The following is a 24,335-nucleotide window of genomic DNA, read 5'->3' as shown; positions in this document are numbered from 1 at the left end:
TTCATCAGGAAGCCCTCAGATGCTGCCTGAACTGCTGTGCTTTTCCAGCAACTCTAATCCAGAATCTGGTTTCCAGCATCTGGAGTCATTGTTTTTACCTTGCTGATATAGTCTGTTCCTCAGAATTCTTTCTAATAACTTCCACGTCACCACTTCACCAACTTACGCAACATTTTGATTTTAAAATTCTAACTGTTTCAACTAGAATGTGGCCTTCCAACCTGCCAAGATACTTACACAGTTTAAATTCTGCCTTCTTGCACATCCTTCATTTTAATTGCTGACAGTGGGCTTTTAGCTGCCCTCAGCCCTAAGCTCTGGAATTTACACCTTAGTACCTCTTCACCTTTCCATTTTTAATACTGTCCTTAAAACCTAAGGTTTTGGTCATCTGACTAAATATGTCTCCAGATGACTTTGTGTCACAGTTAAAAGCACTGTGAATGCTGGCAATCTGAAATAAAAACTGAAAGTGCTGGAGAAGCTCGTCCAGGTTGGGTAGCGACTGTGAAGAAAAGAGTTAATTTTTGAAGTCCGATATGACTCTTCTTTGGAATGGTGAAGGTAAGAAGAAGAATTGTATCAGACTTGAAAGTACCTTCCTCCTGAGCCTATTAAAATAAATTCAACCATACCAAATTAAACAAAACAGTATCCTTAAACCGCTGCATCACTTTTAATTGATTTTGTGCATGCTTAATGTACAAATAATGTTCAACATTTGAAGTACCATGACCGATGTAGCATATGGCTAATTTCTGGGACACATTTTAATTACTTGTTTACTTTGTACAGGATAACTTATCAATGTATTTTGTTCCTTAAGATAAATAAGTTATAGTGTGTACAACCCAAACATGAGTTAGCGGACACCTTAAAGAATATCAAATGTGGCAGAAACAAAAACAAAATGTTGGAGAAACTCAGCAAATTCGACAGCATCTGTGAGGAGAACAACAGTTAATGTTTTGAGTCCAGTGATCTTTGGTCAAAAGGGTCACTGGACTTGGAATGTAACTTCTTTTCTCCACAGCTTCCGCTGGTCTTATTGAGCTTCTCCGGCACTTTCTGTTTTTGTTTCAGATTTCCAAAACCTGCAGTTCTAAGATATGGTAGGCATGTCAGAATAATGATTCATTGTACATGACGATAGGTAAGGGTATGCAAGAACAAATATTACAAAAGCTACAAACTAATGAAATATTCACTTTTGTATTTTTGTGAAAAATCAATAATAGTAATCTCATGTGGAAGTACAGCAACTTCTTTTAGGACTAAAGCAAAAGTATTGAAAGACCAAGAGTCACCTATACTTTTCACTGTAATGACAGTTCAGCCTTGTCTCATGAAAAATTAACTTGATTTTACTTGAATTTCAATGCCAATATATTTAATGCAGTCTTACAGAAATATACACTATGTGTATATACATTTCCAGCACTAGGTATGGTGGTATGGAAAATACACATACAGACCTTACTGTACCATACGTACAATCACAAAATAATCAACCTTAGAAACTGAATATACAAATACCATACTACACAAAAGGCTTACTTCATATAAAAGTAGTCATGAAGGTTGCACACAAGGAAAGAGTTGTGCAATCATAGGTTGCTATTCCGCCATGCTGAAGATCAAGAATACCCTGGGTATGAAATAAAAATAATTTAAAACCCTATGTATCCCTGACTGAGGTAAAATATCCTGTTTTAGTTCTTGTTACTAATAGAATATATAGAAGTGTTTAAAAATGCATACAGTTTAAAAGATTTTAGTGGCTGCTACTCATGATGTACCTGCAATTTAAACAGGCCATCATTTAAAATATATATTAAAAATTCTGAAAACGTACATAGCAAAAAAAGCATCATTTGATAATTCAGAAAACCTGCTCTGTGAAGTATTTTATGCATTGAAAATAAAGTGTATAAATGGGCATGTTTAGTTTAAACTAAACTCAAACTACTGATGCATATGCTGATAAATGTAATTTGAAGGACAGTCACAAAAGGAACTTTATCTTGGGATGCATGCAGTTATAGCCCTCAGCAGTAAACTGGGAATGCTAATAATTACACTAACCAAAATATAATAGCTAACCTCAGTGGATGACATAATTGTACATCTTAACTGCAAGTTGGTCTACCATGAAAGTGTTATACTAGATATGCAAAACTCAGATTGTGTTTTTAAAACCATCCAGATTAAAAAAAACTGAAAGGAGCTGCTCAGATTATGCAGACTGAAACTTATCCCAAATGATTTTGTTTCCGTAAACTAGCTTTTAGTAAAATGAATGTTGCAATGAAAACTGTCAACTGCTATAAATGATTCAGAAAGAAATATGGAGGTGTACTAAAGATTTAAATGTTTTTAAATATTAGTCATTCCAAGTAAGAGTGCAAGTAAATCATCTTTGCATATCCTGTGTAAAGTTAGTTTTATATTTTACCTTAATTAAAAATTTCTTGCCAAAGATTTTCCTTTGACTTCAGACTTTGCACAAACTCTAAAGTTAAACTTATACTCAAAGAAAAGGCAGCTCTATCAGTACATTTACTTATGAATTTGTACTTCTATTAAAAAATAACAATAATCTATAGAATAAATGACAGTAATTTGGAGCCATAAATATTGCTGATTATCAGTTACAGTACCAGGATTACAAAATATAGAACATCTCTTTACAAATACAAATTTGTTATCTTTATGTTACAACCATATACAATTTCTCTAATTTGTAATTGAAGGAAACTACTTTTAATTAACTTTGAAGGTAAGATGAATGCCATTACTATTTCCAATGTAGGTTGACCAGAGTTTTCTCTCCACAATAGCAAATGATGCAGTAAGACAAAAATGATATATCCTATGTAAACTCTCAAAATATTTCAGAAAAAAACATTAATAATTTTGTACTTTTCCATACCCCCCCTAAAAAAAGATATTTTCTCAGATCTGCTAGGATTTTAAAAAGCTATTGAGAATGGTTCATATTTGCATGAAAAAACTTGAAGTGAAAAGATATGTTTGATAGTTTCAAATCTTTTGATATGCTAACACTTGCTTTCAGCCGTAAGTCCAAGTGTATTTCTGAGGTAATGACATCTGTCATCTTTGATTGCCATCACCTTTTTAATAACTTCCCTTTCACCTTATGCACTGTCACAAAAAATAATACAGTGCTTTGTTCAACATTATAAGTTGTATGACATTCTGACCGAGGAAAAATGATAGCCTTGAATGGTAAAAATGTGGCTTTACTTCATCTTAAGATTTTCGCTCCTTGGTCTTCAATGACTTATTTGCTGTTAGATTTTGACTGATTCACACATATTTAGAATGACCATGTTCTGATCATATCACACTGCTGTATCAGACAACAAATGGAGGTTATAGTATCAGATTGCCATCAGTTTAGACCATTGTGCTATCACTTGGAAGAAACTCTACTGGTCACTTCGTCTGTCTAGTGCCATAAGAATTCCTTGACTGTCAGGCACTTCCATCATTTTTATATAATTGACTCTATTAAATGTATGCTATAAAGAGGTGATGCATATCATTTCATCACCTAGGTCCTCTTCATATATTCCAGTGTCTGTCTCCTCATCACTGTATCCTGGGTAATAATCTTGTAGTTCATAGTCAGACCTGTTTCTAACAGGAAACACATCCCCACTAGTTCCATTATGAAGATTGCCATTTAATAAATTGCTTGCAGCACTTTCCATTTCATCAATGGTCATATCACAGGCATCTGCAAGTTCATGTTTAGTAACTGAAACAAATTTTGGATCTTTTGCATATCGGCCAAGACCTTCTGATATTAGGACCTTATAAGTAGGAGAAAAATAATGTAATTATTAATCTGGTGAATGCAACAATTTTAATATAAAAAGTTACATCAATTTAAGCATTTAGTCATGTTCCAGTGTATTTTAATAGGACCCAAGATGATATACATTAGAAGTTTTGAGAAACTCAAAATTGAATTAAAATAATAGAAACATTTGTCAGGGAAATGTTAATGTTAACTTAAGATCCTCTGATTGCCCAAGTATCACTTGCTGACTGATAGCATGCTTCCAAACTGTGCTAACCAACTTCCACGTTCTCATTAATATTTTTTCTTATAATTTAAATAGTAAATATGAGAACCAGGAAATTGTAGTGTCAGGAATTTTTGACAAAACCTCGTATTTTTCCTTTTCATAATTGGAACACTAACTCCTCTTGATTTTATAAAAGTGAAGATATCTTTCACTGAATTAAAACAAAATGTTAAAGATTTTAGGAGATATTTCTACTCAATTTTTTTCTGTCAGATTTGGATAGCTGATTGGCATGTATGAGTTGGACCAAAGGGTCTGTTTCCATACTGTATGATTCTGACTCCGTCAGTCAAAATTTATACTAATTCTATCACTAATAGTTTGTAAGAGCAATAGCGCTGAGGATTAGAGAAGAACGGCCCGAGAGAAATTAAGATTATTTGATTTTAAGGGCAATGTAAAGATTCAATTTAAAGGGCTCAGTCATGGAATAGGAGTTCAAGGCTTTGGTATGCTCCTCCTGCTCTATGTGGAAGGTTAGACATATTTTTGGTGACCAGAACCAGAACATGTGAAAGAGAATCCAACTGCACTTCCTGGAAGCCTGAATTTCTGAGTTGGAGCAGCTGTTGAGGATACTGTGGAGCATCCATGAGGTTGAGAATATTACAAATAACCACAAGGCACACCGAGAGCATTACAAGCCAGTGCAGGAATCCCTGTGGCCATTTCCCTGCAAAACAGATATACTGCTTTGAATAATTGTAGGGGGAATGGTCTCTCAGAGGAAAGTAGTAACACCAAATTCAAGGTATCATGGTTGACTCTGCTGCATGGGGAAAAAAGGAATGTATGTGCAAAGGCAATAGGAATAGGGGACTCAGGTGTAAGGATAATGGTATGTTGCCTCCCTGGTGTGAGAGTTAAGGATGTCTCAATACAGCTTCAAGGGGTGAAAAGCCAGTTGTCATTTGTATACGTTGATAATGAAGTCATAGTGAAATCCTAAAAGCACAATATAGGGAGTTAGGAAAATTAAAAAGGTATAATTGTAATAGTCTGATCAGACCCTAGGATTGCTGTCTCATTACAGAAAGAGATGAAGGGTGATGGTTTGACCTGAGAGTCACCATGCTTGAGGTGAAGAGAGAGGTTGAGAGAGAGAGAGTCTTTCATGGTAACCTCAGCCAGTCCAGAAATTGAACCCACGCGGTCGGCATCACCATCCAGCCACTCAGCCAAGTGAGCTAAAGTAGAACCTCAATGGGAATAATCTCAGGATCTCCAGTTATGCCACATGCTAGTCAAGAGTAGAACTAGCTGGATTTATCAGCTAAAAATATAGCTGCAGAAGTTGGGACGGAGGTGGGATTTAGATCCCTGCAATATTAGGCCCAGTTCTGGGGGAGATGGGGCCAATACAAGCTGAACGAATTTTGTTTTGATAGGACTGGAACTGATATCCGAGAGCGAGTATTTGTCAGTGCAATTGTGGAAGGTTTAAACAAAAATGGCAAGGGTATGAGAACCTATACAGGGAGATAGAAATGAGTGCAAAATCAAAGACAGAATGGAAAATAAGAAAATTGACAGAGAACTCAAGGGCAAGAGTCAAACACAGGCAGAGTGCAAAATGAATGTTAAATGGATAGCTTTAAGGCCTTGAGGCATAATGCACGGAGCATTCACAAGAAAGTAGATAAATAATTGTGTAATTAGGTATAAATGGGTATGATATAGTTGGAATCATGGAGACTTGGTTACCCAGCAACCAGGAATGGGAACTAAATAGATTGGCCAAATGAAATCAGTAACACTGTCAGGAGGAGGAATTCCTGGAGTGTATACGAGATGGTTTTCTGGATCAATGCGTTGAAGAAACAACCCGATTGGCAGGGGGGTGAGAACCGGAGCTATGGATTAGATGATGGAGTAGGTAGTGAACAGCCAGATACAGCGTGCAGAGAGTCTGTGAGGAGGGATAGGGATTTTATGGCAAAGGTGCGTTAAGTGTGATGGGTTGAAATGTGTCTATTTTAAAGCAAGGAGTATCAGGAATAAGGGTGGAACTTAAAGCATGGATCAGTACTTGGAACTATGATGTTGTGGCCATTATGGAGACTTGGATGTCACAGGAGCAGGAATGGTTGTTGGATACTCCAGGGTTTAGATGTTTCAAAAGGAATGGGGGTGGGGGGAGGGAGATAAGAGAGGTGGAGAAGTTGCGTTGCTAATCAAGGTTAGTATCAGAGCTGCAGAAAGGGAGGGTTTGTCTACAGAGTCAGTATGGGTGTAAGTCAGAAACAGGAAAGGAGCAGTCACTTTGTTACTATTGTGGAGTCTGTAGAAAATTCCCAATAGAGACACAGAGGAGCAGAGTGGTAGGCAGATTTTGGAAAGGTGTAGAAATAACAGGGTTGTTGTTATGGGTGACTTTGACTTCCCTAATATTGGTTGGAACCTCCTTAGTTCAAATAGTTTGGAAGAAGATGATTTTGTTAGGAAGGGTTATGTGACCAGGCAGGGTTCCTGACTGAATTGGTAGATAGGCCAGCTAGAGGGAAGGCTATTTAGTGCTTGGCAATGAACCATGGCAGGTGTCAGATCTCTTTGTGGGAGAGCATTTCAATGATAGTGATCACAACCCCATGACCTTTACTAAACTCATGGAGAAAGATAGGAACAGACGATATAGGAAAGTATTTATTTGGCAGGAACAGTGGTGTCTAAATTGGGAACAGATGTTCTCAGGGAAATACATGACAGAAATGTGGCAGTTATTTAGGAAGGAGAAAGTGAGGTCTGCAGATGCTGGAGATCAAAGTTGAAACTTTATTGCTGGAACAACACAGCAGGTCAGGCAGCATCCAGGGAACAGGAGATTCGACGTTTCGGGCACAGGCCCTTCTTCAGGAATGAGCAGAGAGTGTTCAGCAGGAGAAGATAAAAGGTAGGGAGGAGGGACTTGGAGGAGGGGAGTTGGAAATGTGATAGGTGGAAAGAGGTCAAGGTGAGGGTGATAGGTCGGAGTGGGGTGGAGGCGGAGAGGTCAAGAAGAAGACTGCAGGTCAGGAAGGCGGTGCCGGGCTGGAAGGATCCGGCTGAGACAAGGTGGGGGGAGGGGGGATGAAGAAACTGGTGAAGTCCAAGTTCATCCCCTGCGGTTGGAGGGTTCCCAGTCGGAAGATAAGACGCTCCTCCTCCGACCGTCGGGTTGTTGTGGTTTGGCGGTGGATGAGTCCAATGACCTGCATATCCTCGGTGGAGTGGGAGGGGGAGTTGAAATGCTGTGCCACAGGTTGGTTGGGTTGGTTCGTCCGGGTGGCCCAGAGGTGCTCCCTGAATCGCTCCGCAAGTAGGCGGCCTGTCTCCCCAATATAGAGGAGGCCACAGGAAGCACTTGCTGATAGTGCTGGTCAGGTTTGTCCCACTAAGGCAAGGAAGGGATGGTAGGATGAAGGAACCTTGGATGACAAAGGACATGGAACATCTAGTCAAGAGGAAGAAGGAAGTTTACTTAAGGTTGAGGCGGCAAGGATCAGACTGAGCTCTACAGGGTTGCAAGGTAGCCAGGAAGAAACTGAAGAATGGACTTAGGAGAGCGAGGAGGAGGCATGAAAACACTTTAGCGGAGAGGATGAAGGAAAACCCTAAGGCGCTTCTAGACTTATGTGAGGAACAAGAAGATGATCAGAGTGGGGGAAGGGCCAATCAGGGATAGTGGAGGGAACTTGCGCCTGGAGTTGGAGAAGGTAGGGAGGTCCTTAATGAATACTTTGCTTCAGTATTCACTACTGAGAGGGATTTTGACATTTCTGACAACAGCATCAAACAGGCTGATATGTTAGAACTGGTTGATGTTAGGAAGGAGGATGTGCTGAAAATTTTGAAAATCACGAGGATAGATAAATCCCCTTGGCCAGACAGGATATACCCTAGGTTACTACAGGAAGTGAGGGAAGAGATAGCTGCACCTTTGGTGATGATCTTTGCATCCTCAATGTCCACTGGAATGGTACCAGATGATTGGAGGGTGGTAAATGTTATTCCCTTGTTCAAGAAAGAGAATAGGGATAATCCTGGGAATTACAGACCAAGTCAGTCTCATGTCTGTGGTGAGTAAAGTATTGGAGAAGATTCTGAGAGACAGGATTTATGATTACTTGGAAAACCATTGTTTGATTAGAGATAGCATGGCTTTGAGAGGGGCAGGTCATGACTCTCAAACCTCAATGAATTATTTGAGGATGTGACAAAACACATTGATCAAGGTAGAGCAGTGGAACCTTATCAATCAGAAAGTAAGGAGGCATGGGATACAGGGAAATTTGGCTGCCTAGATATAGAATTGGATTAGAGTGGTGCTGGAAAACAGTACCCTTCCACTGACACTCTCATTCGTTTGGCTGAACTGGTCCTTATCCTTAACAATTTTTCCTTTGAATCCTCCCACTTCCTCTAGAACAAAGCACCTGTATGGGCCCCAGCTATGCCTGTCTCTTTGTTGGATACGTAGACCAGTCCATCTTACATTGTTACACCGGCACCACTCCCCACCTCTTCCTCTGCTACATTGATGCGTCGGCGCCACCTCGAGCTCCCGTGAGGAGGTTGAGCAGTTCATCAACTTCACCAACACATTCCACCCCGACCATAATGATGGCAGACTTGACACTGACATTTTTTACAAACCTACTGACTCCCACAGCTACCTGGATTACACCTCTTCCCACCTTACCTCCTGCAAAAATGCCATCCCGTATTTCCAATTCCTCCGCCTCCGCTGTATCTGCTCCCAGGAGGACCAGTTCCACCACAGAACACACCAGATGGCTTCCTTCTTTAGAGATCACAATTTCCCTTCCCACATCGTTGAAGATGCCCTCCAACGCATCTCATCCACATCCCGTACCTCTGCCCTCAAACCCCATCCCTCCAACCGTAACGAGAACAGAACCCCCCCGGTCCTCACTTTCCACCCTACCAACCTTCGCATTAACCGCATCATCCGCTGACATTTCCGTCACCTCCAAACGGACCCCACCACCTTTCCACTTTCTGCAAAGACCGTTCCCTCTGTGACTACCTGGTCAGGTCCACACACCCCCAACAACCCACCCTCCCATCCTGGCACCTCCCCTGCCACCGCAAGAATTGCAAAACCTGTACCCACACTTCCTCCCTCACCTCCATCCAAGGCCCCAAAGGAGCCTTCCACATCCATCAAAGTTTTACCTGCACATCCATTTATTATATCTGTTGCTCCTGATGCGGTCTCCTCTACATTGGGGAGACTGGATGCCTCCTCGCAGAGCGCTTCAGGTAACATCTCTGGGACATCCGCACCAATCAACTCCACCGCCCCATGGCCCAAAATTTCAACTCCCCCTCCCACTCTGCCAAGGACATGCAGGTCCTGGGCCTCCTCCACAGCTGCTCCCTCATCACCCGACGCCTGGAAGAAGAACGCCTCATCTTCTGCCTCGGAACACTTCAACCCCAGGGCATCAATGTGGACTTCATCAGTTTCCTCATTTCCCCTCCCCCCACCTTACCCCAGTTCCAATCTTCCAGCTCAGCACTGTCCCCATGACCTGTCCCTACCTGCCAATCTCCCTTCCCACCTATCTACTCCACCCTCCCCTCTGACCTATCACCTCCATCCCCACCCCCATTCACCTATTGTACTCTTTGCTACCTTCCCCCACTCTCCTCTCTGACCTATCACCTCCATCACCACCCCCATTCACCTACTGTACTCTTTGCTATGTTCTCCCCAGCTCTCTCCCCCCCCCCCCCCCCCCCCCCCCACCACCTCCCCTCCATTTATCTCTCCACTCTGGAGGCTCCCTGCCTCTATTCCTGATGAAGGGCTTTCGCCCAAAATGTTGATTTTCCTGCTCCTCGGATGCTGCCTGACCTGCTGTGCTTTTCCAGCATCACTCTAATCTAAACTCTGTTTTCCAGCATCTGCAGTCCTCACTTTTGCCCTGGATATAGAATTGGCTGACCCATAAAAGACAGAGGGTCATGGTATGTTGTAAAGTATTCAGTCTGGAGCTTGGTGACCAGTGGTGTTCCACAGGGATCAGTTCTGGGCCCTCTGCTCTTTGTGATTTTTATAAATGACTTGGATGAGGAAGTGGAAGGGTGGGTTAGTTAGTTTGCTGATGACACGAAGCTTGGCGGAGTTGTGGATAGTGAGCAGGGCTGTTGCAGGTTGCAATGGGACATTGACAGGATGCAGAACTAGGCTGATAAGTGGCAGATGGAGTTCAACCTGGAAAAGTGATTCACTTTGGAAGGTTAATCCTGTATCCTGCATTCAAATTCAAAGGCAGGGTTCTTGGCAGTGTGGAGAAAGAGAGGGATCTTGGGGTCCATGTCCATAAATCCCTCAAACGTTGCCACCAAAATTGATAGGGTTGTCAAGAAGGCGTATGGTGTGTTGGCTTTCATTAACAGGGGATTGAGTTTAAAAGTCGTGAGGCTGTGCTACAGTTCTGTACAGTCCTACTTAGACCACACTTGGAATATTGTGTTCAGTTCTGGTCAGCACCTTATTATAGGAAGGATGTTGAAGCTTTAGAGAGGGTACAGAGCACATTTACCAGGATGCTGCCTGGACTAGAGGGCATGTCTTGTGAAGAAAGGTTGTGGGAGCTCAGGCGTTTCTCATTGGAGCAAATAAGGATGAGAGGTGACTTGATAGAGGTGTACAAGATAGCCAGATACTTTTTCCCAGGGTGGAAATGGCTGTCACAAAGGGGCATAATTTTAAGGTGATTGGCAGGTTTAGAGGAGATGTCAGAGATAGGTTCTTCACAGAGTGGTGAGTGCGTGGAATGCATTGCCAGCAGAGGTAGTAGAGTCAGATACATTCGGGACATTTAAGCGACTCTTGGATAGGCACGTGGAAGATAGTACAACGAAGGGGTTATAGGTTATTCTGATCTTACAGTATGATAAAAGGTCGGCACAACATCGGGGCGGAAGGGCCTGTATTGTGCTGTAGTGTTCTATGTTCCAACTAAAGAACAGCTGTCCTAGACTGGGTATTGTGTAATTACGAAGGCATAATTAGCGAGCTAGTTGTGTGAGGCCCCTAATGGGAAGACTGACCATAATACAAAAATTCTTCATTGAGGTGGAGAGTGATGTAGTCTGTGATTCTGAGACTAAAGTCTTGAATCTAAATAAAGCAAACTTAGGTGGTATGAGATGCAAGTTGGATAAATTGAGCGACATTGAGGGCGGCACAGTGATTAGCAATGCTGCCTCACAGTGCCAGAAACCCGGGTTCAATTCCCGCCTCAGACGACTGTCTAACAAATCTTTTAGTTATTTATTAATATGTTTTTTCATCCTTTATTATTTTTATTTTAATCTTAAAATGAATGTATTTAAAATACCAGAGAGTAAAAGAAAATTCAACAAAATAATCCTCACAGACTGACCGCCACTATTTAAAAAATGTGAATTTTGAAGAATATATAATTGAATTTTTTTGGATGCGGCCTTATTAGATTACAACTAACATAATGCGGCCTACCAACATGAAAAGGTTTCCCACCTCTGGGCTAGACAAATTTGCTGTAATCTTTTAAGGATGTAACTGATAGATTTGATAAAGTGGAAGCAGTAGATGTGATTTACTTGGACTTGCAGAAATTTCTCAATAAAGTCCCAAATAAGGGATTAGTGTATAAAATTAAAGCACATAGGATTGGGGGTAGTTTACTAGTAGGGATGGAGAAGTGTTTGCTTGACAAACAAATTATAGGGATAAACATGTCTTTTTCCAAGTGGTAGACAGCGACCACTTCATAAAGTGAGATACTTCATAAATCAGTGAGATATTGAGAGTAATGAATTATACTCAACAAGTCTGCACCAAAAGTAAATCTCCACTAAATCTCCATTAATCCCATAAGTGGGGCAAATGGTGATTCTTGGGGATGGTAAAACTGACAAATGGAGAGAAACTGGATCAGTTAGTATATTCACTGGAGTTTCTGTTGGGAAGGTTCATAGAAACCTATAAAATTCTAACAGGGCTTGACAGGGTAAACACAGGAAGGATGTTCCTGATAACCATTGAGTCCAGAATCAGGGATATAGTGTAGGTCATTTAAAACAAATGAGGAATTTCTTCACTGAGAGAGCAATGAGTCTGTGGAATTCTCACAGAAAGCAACTGACACTAAAACATTGAATGTTTTCAAGGAGTTAGGTATAGTTCTTAGGATTAAAAGGATCAAAGGGTCTGGGGAGAAAGTGAAAACAGGGTATTGAGTTGGATGATCAGTCATGAGCCTATTGTATAGAAGGGCGGTATGCCTATTCCTGCTTCTATGTTCTATGTTTCTATGTCTACCCTCTCAGGTACTTGTTAAAGGTCCAGTGGAAATATTTTGAAATGCTGGGGTCTCTTTCACAGAATATGAAAATGACCTAATAATCTATTTGCCTCTCAATCAATATTATTACATTAGATTAGATTACATTACTTAGTGTGGAAACAGGCCCTTTGGCCCAACAAGTCCACACCGACCCACCGAAGCGTAACCCACCCAGACCCATTCCCCTACATTTACCCCTTCATCTAACATTATGGGCAATTTAGCATGGCCAATTCACCTAACCTGCACATTTTTGGACTGTGGGAGGAAACCGGAGCACCCGGAGGAAACCCACGCAGACATGGGGAGAATGTGCAAACTCCACACAGAGAGTCGCCTGAGGCGGGAATTGAACCCGGGTCTCTGGTGCTGTGAGGCAGTAGTGTTAACCACTGTGCCACCGTGCCGTCCACAAATTATAAATACAAATTATCTGGTAATTTTCACAGAATGACACAGAGGGTATCAATGCATGAGCAATAGAAAGACAAATGCTTTCCACAAACAACCAATTGCACTAGGTGTTCAAAAGTTTTGACTTAAGGTATGAGTTTTAGATAAATGTGAAGTGCTGCATTTTGGAAAGGCAAATCAGGACTTATACACTTAAAGGTACGGTCCTGGGGACTGTTGCTGAACAAAGACACCTTGGAGTGCAGGTTCATAGTTCCTTGAAATTAGAGTTGCAGGTAGACAGGATCATGAAGAAGGCATTTAGTATGCTTGCCTTTATTGGTCAGTTATTGAGTATAGGAATTCGGAGGTCATGTGGCCATAGAAGACATTGGTTAGGCCACTTTTGAATACTGGCAATTCTAGTCTCTTTGCTATTAGAAACGATGATATGAAACTTGAAAGGGTTCAGAAAAGATTTACAAGGATTGGAGGGTTTGAGCTACAGGGAGAGGGTGAATAGGCTGGGGCTATTTTCCCTGGAGTGTCAGAGGCTGAGGGGTGACTTTACAGAGGTTTACAAAATCATAAGGAGCATGGATAGGATAAATAGACAAAGTCTTTTCCCTGGAGTGGGAGAGTCCAAAACTAGAGGGCATAGATTTAAGGTGAGAGGGGTAAGATTAAAAGGGCAACCTTTTAACACTGAGGGTGGTATGTGTCTGGAACAAGCTGCCAGAGGAATTGGTGGAGGCTGGTACATTAAAAGTATCTGTATGAGGATATGAATAGGAAGAGATTAGGGGGATATGGGCCAAATGCTGGCAAATGGGATTAGATTAGGTTGGGATATCTGGTCGGAACGACGAGTTGGACTGAAGGGTCTGTTTCCGTGCTGTACATCTCTATGACTTTATGAATTGATTTTTAGCTTTTGTGCTGTGATCTCTCAGGGCATCACAATTCTTCAATGTAGAGCCACTTTCAGTATCACTCGAAAGGGAGGGTGAATAAACCCCACGCTCCTTGAATGGAAAAGGAGATAAAATTTAAAATAAAGAAAAAAATTGCTATGACAAGCTTCAAGTAGAAAATATAATTGCAAACCAAAGGGATAACAGAAGATTCAAAGGGGAGATGAAAAAGCATTTTAGAGAAGCAAAGAAGCATTATGAAAAAAAATCCCAAAATCATCAAAAGCACTTCAGGTGAAAGGATTAGAGTTGATTAGGGACAGAAAAAGAGGATTTACATATGGGAATAAGAGGTGTGGCTGATGTGTTAAATGAATATTTGCACCTGTTTCTTCTAAGAAGCTACCCAGGTCATTGTGATAGATGGAAGGTTTGTGACGAGGAGCATTTGAAATTGATGAAGCACCAGAACGAGATGAGATGCATCCAAGGATATTGAAGGAAGTGAGTGTGGAAATTTCAGGGGCACTTGTCATAACTTTTCAGTCTTCACTGGACTCAGGAGGGGTGCCAAAAAACTAGAGAATGCAAACATTACATCCTTGTTCACAATTATTGTAAGGTTAAGCCAAAAAATTACAGACTGGTCAGTATAGGGAATGCTGGATGACTAAAGAAATTGAGGGTTTGGTTAAGAAAAAGAAGGAAGCATATGTCAGGTAGAGACAGGATAGATCGAGTGAATCCTTAGAAGAGTGTAAAGAAAGTAGGAGTATACTTAAGAGGGAAATCAGGAGGGCAAAACGGGGACATGAGATAGCTTTGGCAAATAGAATTAAGGAGAATCCAAAGGGTTTTTCCAAATATATTAACGACAAAAGGGTAACTAGGGAGAGAATAGGGCCCCTCAAAGATCAGCAAGGCGGCCTTTGTGTGGAGCCTCAGAAAATGGGGGCGATACTAAATGAATATTTTGCATCAGTATTTATTGTGGAAAAGGATATGGAAGATATAGACTGTGGGGAAATAGATGGTGACATCTTGCAAAATGTCCAGATTATAGAGGAGGAAGTGCTGGATGTCTTGAAACGGTTAAAGGTGGATAAATCCCCAGGACCTGATCAGGTGTACCCGAGGACTCTGTGGGAAGCTAGAGAATGGATTGCTGGGCTTCTTGCTGAGATATTTATATCATCGATAATCACAGGGTGAGATGCCGGAAGACTGGAGGTTGGCAAACGTGGTGCCACTGTTTAAGAAGGGTGGTAAAGACAAGGCAGGGAACTATAGATCGGTGAGCCTGACCTCGGTGGTGGGCAAGATGTTGGAGAGAATCCTGAGGGACAGGATGTACATGTATTTGGAAAGGCAAGGACTGATTAGGGATAGTCAACATGGCTTTGTGCGTGGGAAATCATGTCTCACAAACTTGATTGAGATTTTAGAAGAAGTAACAAAGAAGATTGATGAGGGCAGAGCAGTAGATGTGATCTAAATGGACTTCAGTAAGGCGTTCGACAAGGTTCCCCATGGGACACTGATTAGCAAGGTTAGACCTCATGGAATACAGGGAGAACTAGCCATTTGGATACAGAACTGGCTCAAAGGTAGAAGACAGAGGGTGGTGCTGGAGTCCTGTGACCAGTGGAGTGCCACAAGGATTGGTGCTGGGCCCTCTACTTTTTGTCATTTACATAAATGATTTGGATGCGAGCATAAGAGGTACAGTGAGCAAGTTTGCAGGTGACACCAAAATTGGAGGTATAGTGGACAGTGAAGAGGGTTACCTCAGATTACAACAGGATCTGGACCAGATGGGCCAATGGGCTGAGAAGTGTCAGATGGAGTTTAATTCAGATAAATGCGAAGTGCTGCATTTTGGGAAAGCAAATCTTAGCAGGACTTATACACTTAATGGTAAGGTCTTTGGGAGTGTTGCTGAACAAAGAGACCTTGGAGTGCAGGTTCATAGCTCCTTGAAAATGGAGTCGCAGGTAGATAGGATAGTGAACAAGGTGTTTGGTATGCTTTCCTTTATTGGTCAGAGTATTGAGTACAGGAGTTGGGAGGTCACGTTGCGGCTGTACAGAACATTGGTTAGGCCACTGTTGGAATATTGTGTGCAATTCTGGTCTCCTTCCTATCAGAAAGATGTTATGAAACTTGAAAGGGTTCAGAAAAGATTTACAAGGATGTTGCCAGGGTTGGAGGATCTGAGCTACAGGGAGAGGCTGAACAGGCTGGGGCTGTTTTCCCTAGAGTGTTGGAGGCTGAGGGGAGACCTTATAGAGGTTTACAAAATTATGAGGGGCATGGATAGGATAAATAGACAAAGTCTTTTCCCTGGGGAGGGGAGTCCAGAACTAGAGGGCATAGGTTTGGGGTGAGAGGGGAAAGATATAAAAGAGACCTAAGGGGCACCTTTTTCACGCAGAGGGTGGTACATGTATGAGCTGCCAGAGGAAGTTGTGGAGGCTGGTACAATTGCAAAATTTAAGAGGCATTTGGATGGGTATATGAATAGGAAGGGTGCTGGCAGGTGGGACTAGATAGTGTTGGGATATCTGGTCGGCATGGACGGGTTGGACCGAAGGGTCTGTTTCCATGCTGTGTCAAGAGGCATTAAATAATCATTTGAACAGAAACAATGTGTAACAGTATGGGGAAAGGCAAGATGGCGGCACTAAATCATTATGCTAATTAGATAACTACAGTAGACACGCTGGGCCAAATAATTTCCTTCTATACTGTGGTTAAACTGTGATATTGTGTCCCCACATTTAGGGATTCTGCAGCAGTGTCCTAACAATAGAAGTCAATGTCACTAGTCTTTGGTACTTCTGTGGAAGCTCAAATGGCTGCAATAAAGCTTTATTTTTGAGAACAAAGTATCTACCTTGGCCAGGTTACTTGACGACATAGATAAGGGTTTCTGGGGCTCATTCATTTTCTACAATATGCTGTCTACCAGATAAATGGAAGTGCTGTTACAAATCTCACAGGAGTAATGGTGATGCTACAGGAGGGGTTTATGTTGTCCTGTAATGATCCATGAATGTCTGGTCATTGCCACATTTGTAAATTCTATCCGAGAGTACCAGTATGGCACTTGGGACAGGCAGCAACTGAAATGCAGTTATGCAGTTACATCATGAGAATCTCAAGGATCCCAATATCTAAAACAATAATCTTCCAACAATTTTGCTGAGGCCACTAGAGCACTACTGATTGGAGTAATAGACTATATAAACTTGTTTTTAAAAAAGGTACATGCTTCTCACCGGTAGATGAAATAAACTCAAGGGAATTATTGTCTTGGAAATTAATCATTTTAATGACTTCTGGCTTTCAACTGACTGAGTGCTCTTATTTTTTCATGTTTCGTACATGATTGGAATAGAAGTTATCTTAAGGAATCAGTTCTTAAAGGCAGGTTTAAAGGGAATGGTGAAAGATGTAACAAGTACTATAAATGCAGAAGGGCATTGTGTAACATTTCAAGGCAGGATAATAAGCAGTCAGAGAAGTTGCTGTGCAGTTATGTCCTCCCTTTCATACTTGGCGTAAAATGTGCTTACTGTTACTCTATTTGCTACCTCTTCATCTTGGTTTTCCTAGTTTGATGAAAATTGCTGCTCTACCTCTTCTAATTTAAGTCCTCCACGTTGGATAACTTTTTACAGGTTTCAGTATACCAGTATGGAGGCCAGAGTCATTTCCAGCTAGTTTAACAGGAGTTTCAGGAACTTTATGTTCTGGTAATACTTGTTCAGCAATGATTCTATGCCCTTCAATGTACAGGCAAGATGGGGTTGAGAATGCTTTGCAAGAGCTTCCCTCCCAGCTGTCATTCACTTCAATGGAATGTGTAGGGTGTAAATGGCTGCTTGGATTACTGTAGAGAAGACCAACATGGACTAAATGGACCAAATGTCCACTTTTTGTGCCCATAAAGATTCCATAATGGGTGACTAATCTGCTATCATCTGTTTTGCATCCCAGCCAACGTTGAATGTTTATACATGCAGCTGAAAATATGGTCCCAGTAGAGTGCTGCAAGACTGTTGCTACTCAGACTGTGTTGCCCTACTTTGTGCAAAATTAATCTTTGTCAATAATGTCATCTCAGTCAATTAACATAAATTAGTGTTGTTCCTGATACAATGTATTGTTTGCCAGAAGTGCACCAAAATCAAGCAGTGAGCTATCTCACCTCACGTTGTCAAACACTGCTGACCACCATTAAAATGATCTTGCTCCCGAAAGGAGATTAAAGGGAGCAAAGGTATTATTGTCATATCATGACCGACCTGGTGTTCATAACTTGCTGTCAGTCAGCAATAGATTCTCTCTTTCAAGCTATAGCTCCTCATGCAAGATGGTTTAATAATTAAAACTGCTATCAAGATGTTCACAAGCTGAAACTACAGGGCTCTTTGTTACTCATTAAGCATTTTTGTCTCAGTTAGGACAGTATAATAGGTTCATATGTGCTTGTTGAGTGAACCAGTAAACAACAAAAGGAGTCAAGAAGTAATATTTTGTATTCTTCCATCCTATTGAAACTATCCCTAAGGTTGATTAACCACATTCAATTTGTGGAGTCCACAATCAGTGTCAGGGACTCAACTTTCTCACTTGAAGGAATAATGTCAAAGAGGAATGGTGAGAAAATGAAAAAATTGATCACCAACAGTATCTTGCATTACATCAGATATAGATTGTTTCTTAATGCTTGAACTTCATCATATTATATCATATGAGAAAGGTTGAATACTTACAGCTTCTACCAAACTGTCTGCACTCCCTCGTTTCTCATAGTATCGTTGTAAAAAGTTATTGGGAACAGCTAGATTTGATGGGGTATAGATTTTGTAAGGAATGTCAATGTCGTCAGTATACCAAGAGCTCCTGCTCATCGAGGGAAGATTACCATTCATATGTTCTCTGGATTCAACACGATCTACACGGATCAGAGGAGTGTAGTATGGGGAACGCTCTTTGCTGGGTGGCGTAGCTGGAGGCGTTGCCCATGACCGTGTTGATCGTGCTGGTGAGAGTCTTCTACTTTTGTAAGAATCCATTCCTGCCACAGCCATAACCTGTTTATTCATAGAGAAAGAAATCAATGGTACAAATATAATTACATAATCCATCATCTTTCATTACTGTTCAGAAAAATAAACATGAATCTATGTTAAGTAGGTGATTTCCCAATTCCTTTGTGATACATTGCCTCAGTAGTCGAAGAGAAATTTCAAGCATTAACAGTCACCGTAAATTACTGAAGCATTTAGTTCTGAATTTAATCATGAAAACTTCATCTTATTCTGGTGCTGGCTAAATATCGGTCAGTGTGAAAATAGTAAGGCAATCCAGAGTGAATCTATGATTCTTCCTACTATCACTGATTTTTTTTCTACTCACTTTTTCCACTGGTCCCTGGTGTGTTAGTTGTCTTGGGTTGTGGAGCCAAAGTGAAGTAGTCCATTTTACACATAGAGTCATAGAGATGTACAGCACAAAAATAGACCCTTCAGTCCAACTTGCCATGCTAGTCAGATATCCTAGATCATCTCATCCCATTTGCCAGCATTTGGCCCATATCTCTATAAACCCTTCCTATTCAAAAACCCATCCAGATGCCTTTTAGAAGCCTTTTAATGTACTGGCCTCCACCACTTCGTCTGGCAGCTAATTCCATACACTCACCACTGTCTCCGTGAAAACATTGCTCCTTAGGTCCCTTTCAAATCTTTCCTCTCTCACCTTAAACCTATGCCCTCTAGTTCTAGACTCCCCCACTCCACAGAAAAGACCTTGCCCCTCATGATTTTATAAACATTTATAAGGTCATCCCTCAGCCTCTGATGCTCCAAAGAAAACAACCCCAGCCTATTCAGCCTCTCCCTATATCTGAAACTCTCCAACCCTGGAAACATCCTTGTAAATCTTTTCTGAACCCTTTTCAAGTTTCACAACATCTTTCCAACAGGAGGGAGACCAGAATTGCACACATTCTTCCAAAAATCCAATGTCTTGTACAGCTGCAACGTGACCTCCCAACTCCTGTACTCAATACTCTGACCAATAAAGGAAAGCATACCAAACACCTTGTTCACTATCCTATCTCCCTGCAACTCCACTTTCAAGGAGCTATGAACCTGCACTCCAAGGTCTCTTTGTTCAGCAACACTCCCCAGGACCTTACCATTAAGTGTTTAAGTCCTGCTCTGACTTATAGAGTCATAGAGATGTACAGCATGGAATCAGACCCTTCATCCATGCCAACTAGATATCCCAACCTAATCTAGTCCTACCTGCCAGCAGGCCTATATCCCTTCAAATCCTTCCTATTCATATACCCATCCAGATGCCTCTTAAATGTTACAATTGTACCAGCCTCCACCACTGCCTCTGGCAGCTCATTCCACAATGCACTACCCTCTGAGTGAAAACGTTGTCCCTTAGGTCTCTTTTATATCTTTCCCCTCTCACTCTAAACCTATGCCCTCTAATTCTGGACTCCCCCACCCAGGGAAAAGACTTTGTCTATTTATTCTATCCATGCCCCTCATGTTTTTATAAACCTTTATAAGGTCACCCCTCAGCCTCCGACGTTCCAGGGAAAACAGCCCCAGCCCGTTCAGCCTCTCCCTGTAGCTCAAATCCTCCAACCCTGGCACCATCCTTGTAAATCTTTTCTGAACCCTTTCAAGTTTCACAACACCTTTCCGATAGGAAGGAGACCAGAATTGCATGCAATATTCCAACAGTGACCTAACCAATGTCCTGTACAGCTGCAACATGACCTCCCAACTCCTGTACTCAATACTCTGACCAATAAAGGAAAGCATACCAAACGCTTCTTCACTATCCTATCTACCTGCAACTCCACTTTCAAGGGGCTATGAATCTGCAATCCAAAGTCTCTTTGTTCAGCAACACTCCCTAGGACTTATCATTAAGTGTATAAGTCCTGCTAAGTATTTCCTTTCCCAAAATGCAGCACCTCACATTTATCTAAATTAAACTCCATCTGCCACTTCTCAGCCCATTGGCCCATTTGATCAAGATCCGGTTGTAATCTGAGGTAACCTTCTTCGCTGTCCACTACACCTCCAATTTTGGTGTCATCAGCAAACTTACTAACTATACCTCTTATGCTCACATCCAAATCATTTATATAAATGATGAAAAGTAGTGGACCCAGCATCGATCCTTGTAGCACTCCACTGGTCACAGGCCTCCAATCTGAAAAAGAACCCCCCATAACCACCCTCTGTCTTCTACCTTTGAGCCAGTCCTGTATCGAAATGGCGAGTTCTCCCTGTATTTCATGAGATCTAACCTTGCTCACCAGTCTCCCATGGGAACTTTGTCAAACACCTTACTGAAGTCCATATAGATCACATTGACCTCATCAATCCTCTTTGTTACTTCTTCAAAAACTCAATCAAGTTTGTGAGACATGATTTCTGTTGCATTTCCAAAATGCAGCACCTCACATTTATTTAAATTAAACTCCATCTGCCACTCCTCGGCCCATTGGCCCATCTGATCAAGATCCCATTTTATTCTAAGGCAACCTTCTTTGCTGTTCACCACACCTCCACTTTTAGTGCCATCTGCAAACTTGTTAACTATACTTCCTATGTTCAGATCCAAATCATTTATATAAATGATGAAAAACAGTGGACCCAGCATTGATCCTTATGGGACACCACTGGTCACAGGCCTTCAGTCTGAAAAGCAACCTTGCCCCACCACCCTCTGTCTTCTAACTTTGATCCTTCATCCAAATGGCTAGTTCTCCCGGTATTCCATGTGATCTAACCTTGCTAACTAGTCTCCCACGAGGAACTTTGTTGAATGCCTTACTGAAGTCCATATAGGTCACGACCACTGCTCTGCCCTCATTAATCCTCTTCATTACTTCTTCAAAAAACTCAATCAAGTTAGTAAGATGATTTCCCACGCACAAAGCCATGACCAAATTTTATTTACTATTGCAGTCAAATTTAATCTTATTCTTTGGTGTTATCATTCTCTCCCATTTAACATTCATGTAACATCAAAAGAATGTGAATTCTCTTTGTGAAGTACTGAATTACAAGGCTATTCGTACAAGTATGATAGTTCAAGATTTCAGGATGAAAGTTTTGTGAGCAGCAGAAAACACATTTTATAGAGAATCCATCTTGGCTGAGTTCTCTCTTGGTAAAGAAACTTAGAGAAACACTACTTACACTGCCATACGTAGTGAGATAAATAGAAATTTGATTTATTGTATTTAAAATTTTTGATTTAGTTTTGCTTCTCCAGTTCATAACATGCTGGACTGAACAAGCTCACGTGTAATGTATTTGAGTTCTGAGCAAATTTATTCTCTGTTCTTGTGATTGACAGCAGATCAGGGTGCAACAGTAATAATCATGCTATAGGATTACAGAAATATATACATTTTTAGAAACAGAAATAGAAACAAATCTGAAGATTGGGAGAGTTTATAACACATCAAAGGAGAATCAAGAAACTGATAAAGGGAAAATAGACTATGACTTGCAGCTGGTAAAAAGCTTGAAAGCAAACTGGATTTGTAAAAAAGGAAATGTTTGACGATGATCAATGTGGGTTCATTACAGGCAGAGTCAGCAGCATTCATAATGGGGAACAGAGAAATGGCAGAGATACCAAATTGTTACTTGGTGTTGTATTCACTGAGGAAAATACACAAAATTTCCAAGAATTACAGATCAATAGGACCAAGGAGAATGAGAAATTGACAGAAATTAGTAAGAAGGTTATTCTGGAGAAATGAATGTAACTGAAGGTTGATAACTGCCCATGTCCTAATAATAAACATAGAAACATTGAAGATAGGAGCAGGAGTAGGCCATTTGACCCCTTAAGCCTGATCCACCATTCATATGATCATGGCTGATCATTGATCTCAATATTCAAATCCCGCTCTTCCCACCCCCAGCCATCTTTTGATCCCTTTATCCACAAGAGCTATATTTTCCTCCTTCTTAAAAACATAATGTTTTGGCCTCAACCACTTCCTGTGGTAGCGAAATCCTCAGGCTTACCAGTCTCTGGATCAAGAAACTACTCCTAACCTCAGTCTTAAGTGCTCTGGTTTCCTCCCACAGTCCAAAGATGTGCAGGTTAGGTGGATTGACCATTCTAAGTTGTCCCGTAGTATCCAGGGATGTATAAGCAAAATGGAATAGCCATGGGAAATATAGGGTTACATCGATAGGGTAGGGGGTAGGGCAGGGTGGGATGCTCTTCGGACGGTTGGTGTGGACTCGTTGGGCCGAATAGTCCACTTCCATGCTGTAGGGATTCTATGATTATTCTTGAAGTATGACCACTAGTTCTAGACTCCCCTACAAACCATATTCCAGAGTGTTGAAAGAGGTAGCTGTGGATATAGTGGAGACATTGGTGATCACCTTCAAAATTCCATAGATTCTGGAATGGTTCTTGCAAATTGGAAGGTAGCAAATGTTAGCCCACTATTTAAGAGGGCTAACATCACATGTTTTGTGGTAAGCATAAATTATACAAAAGAGACGGTTTGCACCTTAATAGGTTGGGGACCAGCATTCTGGCAGGCAGGTTTGCTACTGCAACACAGCTGCGTTTAAACTAAATAGCGGGGGGGGGGGGGGGGGCAGAGTGGGGACAAACTGGAAGTTTAAGAACGAAATTGAAGGGAAAGTTAGAACAAGGGAAGTCAAGAAAGACAACAGAAAACTCAAAAAGGGGTCATGCCATAAGGTTGAGTGAAATAGGGGTTGATAGGAAGGGTGAGGGCAGTAACAAATTAAAAATACTATTATATGAATGCACGAAGTATTAGAAATGAGATGGATGAGCTTGAGGCTCTTTTGGAAATTGGCAGCTACGATATTGTGGGGACAACCGAGACGTGGCTTCAAGTGGACGGGGCCTGGGAAATGAATATTCAAGGCTATACGTGCTCTGTAAAGGACAGACTGATGGGCAGAGGGAGTGGGGTGGTCCTGTTGGTAAGGGATGATATTCAGTCTCTTGCGCGGGGGGTCCTAGAATCAGGGGATGTAGAGTCAGTATGGATAGTGCTGAGAAATTCTAAGGGTAGAAACACCCTCTTGGGTGTTATCTACAGGGCCCCAAACAGGAGTATGGATGTAGGGTGTAAGTTGAATAAGGAGCTGAAATTGGTCTGTCGCAAAGATGTTACTACAGTTGTTATGGGGAATTTCAACATGCAGGTAGACTGGGAGAATCAGGATGGTATTGGACCTCAAGAAAGAGACTTTGTGGAGTGCCTCCAAGATGGATTCTTAGAACAGCTGGTGCTGGAGCCCACCCGGGAGAAGGCAATTCTGGATCTGGTATTGTGCAAAGAACTAGAATTGATCAGGGACCTCAAAGTGAAGGAGCCATTACGAGGTAGTGACCATAATACAATAAGCTTCAATAAGCAATTTGAAAGGGAGAGGGTACAATCGGTAGTGACAATATTTCAGTTGAATAAAGGGAACTATGGAGCTATGAGGGAGGAGCTGGCCAAA

At 41.4% G+C, this 24,335-nt stretch overlaps 1 protein-coding gene across 13 annotated transcripts in view; it reads right to left on the bottom strand.

Annotated features, from left to right (window-relative positions):
• Positions 1-661: 661 nt before the first annotated feature.
• LOC122559001 (voltage-dependent L-type calcium channel subunit alpha-1D-like) overlaps positions 662-24,335 on the bottom strand; it is a 672,668-nt gene continuing 648,994 nt past the window's right edge. For all 13 annotated transcript variants that reach the window (XM_087994295.1, XM_087994294.1, XM_043708069.2 and 10 more), the window contains 2 exons: positions 18,549-18,869; positions 662-3,839 (listed from right to left, as the gene is read on the bottom strand). In XM_087994295.1, coding sequence (XP_087850421.1) covers positions 3,546-3,839; positions 18,549-18,869 — 615 coding nt within the window. In that variant the 3' untranslated portion in view covers positions 662-3,545. The remainder of the gene's footprint in view (positions 3,840-18,548; positions 18,870-24,335) is intronic.

This window comes from Chiloscyllium plagiosum, unplaced genomic scaffold (assembly GCF_037043375.1).
Source record: "Chiloscyllium plagiosum isolate Xiang-an unplaced genomic scaffold, Cpla_swu_hap1 HiC_scaffold_14, whole genome shotgun sequence".
Taxonomy (NCBI): Eukaryota; Metazoa; Chordata; class Chondrichthyes; order Orectolobiformes; family Hemiscylliidae; genus Chiloscyllium; species Chiloscyllium plagiosum.
The sequence above is the reverse complement of the archived record's forward strand: the minus strand, read 5'-3'. Positions and strand labels throughout refer to the sequence as shown.